This window comes from Callorhinus ursinus, unplaced genomic scaffold (assembly GCF_003265705.2).
Source record: "Callorhinus ursinus isolate GAN/ISIS: 27379988/994484 unplaced genomic scaffold, GSC_fseal_2.0 scaffold28, whole genome shotgun sequence".
Taxonomy (NCBI): domain Eukaryota; kingdom Metazoa; phylum Chordata; class Mammalia; order Carnivora; family Otariidae; genus Callorhinus; species Callorhinus ursinus.
In genome coordinates, this window is record NW_027397090.1 from 18,994,544 (window position 1) to 19,000,543 (window position 6,000).

The 6,000-nt window shown below is 59.7% G+C and overlaps 2 protein-coding genes across 4 annotated transcripts in view; one reads left to right on the forward strand and one right to left on the reverse strand.

The window, feature by feature from the left end:
- SEMA4D (semaphorin 4D) overlaps nucleotides 1-1,284 on the forward strand; it is a 92,361-nt gene extending 91,077 nt beyond the window's left edge. For both annotated transcript variants that reach the window (XM_073878196.1, XM_073878197.1), the window contains one exon: nucleotides 185-1,284. In XM_073878196.1, the coding sequence (XP_073734297.1) occupies nucleotides 185-211 (27 nt within the window). In that variant the 3' untranslated portion in view covers nucleotides 212-1,284. The remainder of the gene's footprint in view (nucleotides 1-184) is intronic.
- An 843-nt stretch (nucleotides 1,285-2,127) lies between these two features.
- The window catches only part of SECISBP2 (SECIS binding protein 2), a 51,109-nt gene continuing 47,236 nt past the window's right edge, over nucleotides 2,128-6,000 (reverse strand). For both annotated transcript variants that reach the window (XM_025891599.2, XM_025891374.2), the window contains 3 exons: nucleotides 3,581-3,735; nucleotides 3,254-3,449; nucleotides 2,128-2,895 (listed from right to left, as the gene is read on the reverse strand). In XM_025891599.2, coding sequence (XP_025747384.2) covers nucleotides 2,792-2,895; nucleotides 3,254-3,449; nucleotides 3,581-3,735 — 455 coding nt within the window. In that variant the 3' untranslated portion in view covers nucleotides 2,128-2,791. The remainder of the gene's footprint in view (nucleotides 2,896-3,253; nucleotides 3,450-3,580; nucleotides 3,736-6,000) is intronic.

Genomic DNA, 6,000 nt, shown 5'->3' on the forward strand with positions numbered 1-6,000 from the left:
ACATCCTGGCTTCAGTGGCCACCCAGCGCCTCTCCTTGTTGCCAACACAGGCTGAGCGTTTCCCACAGATCCCTTCCAGCTTAGCCCGCACAGGACCCCCTCGGTGTCTCGCACAGTGGGGCATGGGCGGCAGGAAGGGCCCTGTTCTGCCAGGAACTCAAAATGGGCTGCCATGTTCTTCCAGGAAAGCTGCGACAAGGAGCCCTCGTAGACATCAGCCGAGCCTGCTGCTCCTGGCCATGCCACCCCTGGAGACGCCCCGGGACAGTGAGCGGCCACCTGGCCCATTGAGACGTGGCCCCACCTCAACCTCTCCGACAGCAGCCAGAACTGTTTTAAAAACTTAGGTGCTTACAAGGCACAGAAGTCTGTCCCACAGAAACGGGCACCAGGATGGTTAGGAAGCTGCGGATTCTATGTGGACACCGTGTGGACAGCCGTGTGTGTGCCGGCTCCTTTTCCAGAAGCACTGCTGCTAGGCCGCATGGCTACCCCGCCTTCGCCGAGCTGTCCGGGCCCAGAGCATGCAGCTCACCCTCCCCTGAGCTCCCACACGCCACCAGTGGCAAGAACTGGCCTGGCACCTCTAGGGACCAGGAGGTATACCCCCCCACCCTCCAGGAGCTCCTGGGCACTGAAGGCTTTGCGGGCTTCCTCGCATCACCAAGCATGAGAGCTGCTCCATGAGCTTCTGTGCGTGCCCTGAGCTCGCGTGCGGTGGCACCAGTGGGTCCGTCCTGCTCCTGGCGGTGCCACGGGGCGGTGGAGGGGGGTGGGCCTGTGCTGATGTGAGAGTTGCACCTTGGGGGCGCACTGTGTGTGCAGGACACAAAGGCCTGACGCCGCGTAGCCTGGACCCTGCGGACACCTTCTGCTGAAGGAGTGATGGCCACACCAGCCACACCAGCACACCAGTCCACGCCAACCCAGAACCTCCGTTAGAGATAGAGCTGTACCTCCCTGCGACCACAGCCTGTGTCCGGACCCCCAGTTCTGAGGCCGGGTCTGCCCGAGAGAGGCCAGCACACAGCGCGCCAGTGTTGCCCGTGAGAGCACGCATCGCAGCTGCCGCGGGACGGGCTCCGTGGCCCGGGCCCTCCAGGGGGCTGCTCTACTGCGGCCTTGAGACTCGCCCCGGGTCTGGACGTGGCCGGAGCACCTCACGCCGACACCACCAGGAGATGTGTGCCCTGAGCCCAGTGGGGAGGGTTCTGGTGGGACCCGTGCTTAGAACAGGAGTTTGGGTTTTCTGCTCTGTTGAGAAAATAAACAGAAATAAACGCAGTGAGCGGAGCGCGTGCTTGGGAGGGGCGGCACCGTCAGCAGAGGCCAGCGCGTCACCGGCCGCCGTAGCCTCTGCCACGAAAGGGACACCATGGCCGGGCCAACCCCAGCAGTAAGTCACCCGAGCAGCACACCCTCTGGGGCCAATGCAGAGCTCACACCTCCCTGCTCTGCTTCCGCTTCTCTGCCCCAAGAGCAGCGCCGCGCACATGCCAGAGGCCAGGGCGCTCAGCAAAGGCCAGCATCCCCTGCTGCAAGCTGTAAACGTCACGCTCTCCTGGTAGGTTAACTTCAGGACCTCCCCTCTCCCATCATCTCCGATTTTCAAACCCACGACCGTGGACGGGGCACCTGCTGACACAGGGCGGGAAAGCCCTGCCCTGTGTGATCCTCCCGGCTCCCCCCACCCCAGGAGAAACCTGGGGCGTCACACGGCCCCCGCTTCAACAGCTCCGAGAAGCAGGCGTGCCAGGAGTAGCACGTGCGCGCTCGACAGGACAAACGCTTCCCACGCACCACCCCAGCCACACGGCCCAACCTGTCCACACCGCAGGCCCTCCCTGACCTCACCCCGCTCCACTGTGCCCCCACGGGCCACTTGCCTCTCAGATGTGCGACACCCGACACAACCGATCGCCCCTCACAGTGTGCTCAAGGCCAACGCGCTCCACTGGTTCCCCGCACGCGCCCAGTGGCGAAGGTCTGTCCTGCTGTCGCCTGGGTGATGGCACCAGAGCACACGGGCAGAGGCAGCGTCCTCACCGCAAACCTCTTCCCTTCAAACAAGGCACCTGAGGGGCCGCACTGGGACTTGGGAACCCCGAGAAGCCCCAGACGACGGGGTGATCAAGTCATCGCTCTTTATTCAAAATAAATAAGCCCTCTTCCTTACAGCCAAGTACGAAAGCAAACCTCTATCCTGCCGGCCTCCAAGACAGAAACCACATTCAGAACACGTTCATTTACGAAAGAAAACATTTGCAGATTATCAAAACTGAAATTTAAGAACTTCAATATACATGGCTTCTTTGAAAAATGAAGACAAAAATGAATTAATTCATGTCAAAAGGTCACAGGTTAGAGAATCGATTTTCCTTCTGAGGCTCATTTCAGCAGACCTTCCAAGTATTCCCAAATCTTGCAGCCAAAAAGCCAAGTCTGGAGAACGCCCTCCCCCAACCCCCGCGCCTTCCACACACTAACACGGCTCAGTTCTTCTGCATCAGAGTGGGGTTTCCTTCACAGCAGAGAACTCAGGGGGCGACACACATCCCGGGCTTTCCCAGACTCCGTGTGCTCAGATCCAAGGCTGCATCTCCATGCTCTTGGGCGAGTCTCCTGCCAGCATACCCAAGGGCCCCTTCCCAGGACATGCATCCTGGCTTCACCTCCCAACTCAACAGCCACACAGAACACAGCAGGTCAACGGAGACCTGAGAAGAGGAAGGCCCCAAAGTCTCTCAAGTGCCCCTTCCTTACCCCCACACAACACACACAAAGAACTCTTCTATAAATTCAGGTTCATCATCTGAGAGGTTGAAGCCTCCAGCGAGTCTTCCAGCTCCAGAGCACAGCGACTGTACACTTCCAGGTGTCTTCTCCAGATTTCAACTAAAAACGACAACGTGGCACAGCTGAGGGACACGCAGGGACAGTCGGGGCAGCCTTGACTGGGGAGCACGCTGCCCTACACGGGCCTGGCAAGGAACCCCCCCCCCCCACAGCCGCCCTGCTGTTAGTATCTGTGAGCCCGCGGCTCACCTGCTGGCCTTAACCTTCCACCAGGGACACCGCGGGGCTCAAGGCCGCACTCTGCAGGTGCCACCCGACGTCTGAGCCCCGCCCAAAGACGACAGCCAGGACCAAGCCGGCCTTCTGCCGCCCAGAAGCCCTGCCGCTGTCCGGGCACTCTGCTCCTCCCGTCAGTCGACCCGGGGCTTGAGGACGCTCAGCCCTCCCCAGCACTCACTGTAGTGCGGCTCTTCTTTCCCAGGCACGGAGGCAGGGGGGCCGTCCTGCGCCGAGCCGCCGGGGCCCTGCACGGGCGGGCTGGCCGGAGCCGGGGGTCCAGGCTCCCCGGCCAGCTCTCGGCGCACGTTCTCCAGCATGGTCTTGTACGCCTGCCGGGCGGCCATCGTCAGCTCGACCATCCTGTGGAACTGGTCCTGGGGCAGAAGGGAGGGCACGGGTGACACCCCGACCCCAGGGGATGTGCCGTCCTGCCCCAGGCTCGGGGCTGCCTGTGGGGACGCTGCACGTGAGCCCGGGTCTCCCACCCCCGACCCCCCCAGCTCACCTGGGCCCCGTCGTAGCTGAAGATGCCCACCACGCTGACGGGAACGGCCTTGTTCAAACTGCGCCCCAGAGCTTTGCGGTTGAGCGCGAACACGAAGGGAATGTTCTGCTCACAGGCATAATCAATGATGGTGTGCAGCGTGTCATCCAGCCCACCTGGTCAGGGACAACGGAACGACAGGGAGATGCATCACACGCAGCGTGGCGCGGATACCGGCCGCAAAGGGCTTCTTCCTGCACACGGCGACACCCCTCAGCGGGCCGTGCCCGACACCACCAGGACAGCGGCGCCACCGCAAGGGCACCGTTCCTCCCGGCCACGTGCGAGAAACCAGCTCTCCAGAAGAGAGACGCCCTCGGCAGAATAAAATACCCCTCCGTTGTTAGCCTAACGGGAAGTAAGGCCTCCATTTTTTAGAAGAGTCCCCGCCCCCAATCCCAACATGGGGGGGGGGGGGGAGTGGGCCCCCAGAACACCAGCAGTGCGAGGCCGCCCCACCCCACGCCAGGCGCCCACCACGTCTCGGTGTCACCAGGGCTTCTGACCAAAGGGCTGCACACTGCAGGCTCCAACACGCGCTCCTCACGTGCTAGAGGCTCACAGAACCCACGGCAGGGAACCACTTCCTGTGTCCGCCGGGTCTAAGGGTGTGACCCGGAACGGCAATCCCAGCCAGAGCGGAGAGGCACGGGCGGGGGCAGGGGGGGGGGCGCCGAGCTGCCCTGCCCATCCGCGGCGCACCGCTCCTCCCGCAGCTCCCCCCGTGCGCCGACCAGCAGGCTCTCCTCGCCCAGTCCGGTGGGGTTCTAGGGAGACTTCACCACAGAGTCAGGACTGACTGCATCACTGGCCTTTGGCTGCTTCAACCTCCAGCCGCTCCCTCCCCGCCCCCGGAGGCCAAGGGAAGGGGTGGGGTGGGGATGGGACCAGGCTTCCAACACCCCAGTTAACTGGTTGGCCCCCCTGGCAGCCAGGCCCTGCCTCTGGGCAGGTCCGAAGGTCACCTTCGTTAACCTAACACCTTTACTGTAGTTATCAGGAGTATTTGAAGGTGAGAGCCAGAAGCCAAAGACAAAAACCAAATAGGAAGGAGAAATCTCTTTCGGTCATCTGACTGACCACATAGGTGTCTCATATAAACCACAATATTGCACTTAGTGAATAGTTACTGAACACTCGTGTGCCAGGCCACTGGTTAACTGCCTCTCGAGTACGAGCTCCTGTGTGGGCACAAGAACCCGGCAAGGGATGGGAGAATGTGGAGAAATGCCATAAAATCTAAATGCACCCACACAGATGGGACCCTGGAGCACAGAGAGGTCACCAAGTATCCGATACCGACAGGGCCCAGCCGCGGACTCCCTGCCCTCCACCACCCGCCCCGCTGCCGAGCAAGGTGCCCGGTAGGGTCCGTGCGTGGGGAGAGCGGGAGAGGCGCGGTGAGAAGGACCAAGGGGGGCTGTGTGTGTCGGTGACGTGCCCGCCATGCGGGGGGCCCAGCAGCCCCGAATCTCTACGAGAGAAGGACGCATGTGTGTCTGTGTACAAGTCACGCGGAAACCGCGCGTCCTCACACAGGCCAGCGGAGCCAGTGAGGACGCGGACGGACAGCCACGGAAGATCACCGCAGGCAGGAACAGATTTGTTCCAAGCACAGAAGATGCACAGAGCAGCTTCAAGGCGCTCCAGAAACACAACAGAACATCTACACGGAGGCACCCATGCTCTCGGCCACACTCATCCCAGGGACAACAGACCAATTCTGTGTCAACCTAAAACTTGGAAATACACTTACTACTGAGGAATAAAGAATATGAAAAAAATACACAAGTGAGAGTCAGCCTTTTGAAAAAGATGACGTGAGGTCATCATCAGGTACGAGAGCATAAAGGTGGGGATGCGGGGTGCAGAACGGAGGCTCTGGCGGGAGGAGCACTGTGAGGCAGCAGGGAAAGGGCAACTGGGCGGCCTCTGGAAAGATCCCTCTGAGAAGAAGCACAGTCTACCTAAGCAAACAAAAATGAAAACATGGAAGAACCAGAAAAACGATATTAAAAAACCTACTAATAACCTTGGAGTGTTAAGGTGGAGAAATGCCCTAAAATCTAAACGCAATAAAATCACAAGAATAAAAAACATCAGTATAATCACAACACCCAAAGTCTCTGCATGGCCAAAAAACGTTTAAAAAACAAATGACAAACCAAAATAACATTTACAACTCTTTCCCAAAGAGCTTTCTTATTATATAAAAAGGCACATGTCACTATTAAAAAAATCAACATCCCGAAAGACAAATGGGCAAAGAACATGAACCAACAGTTCACTGAAACCACCAAGCTCTTCAACAAGAAAGAGGCTGCTCGCCCTCCCCTCCCAAGAAAAATGCAAACAGCCTCCCCAGAGCCAGGGCCAGAGCT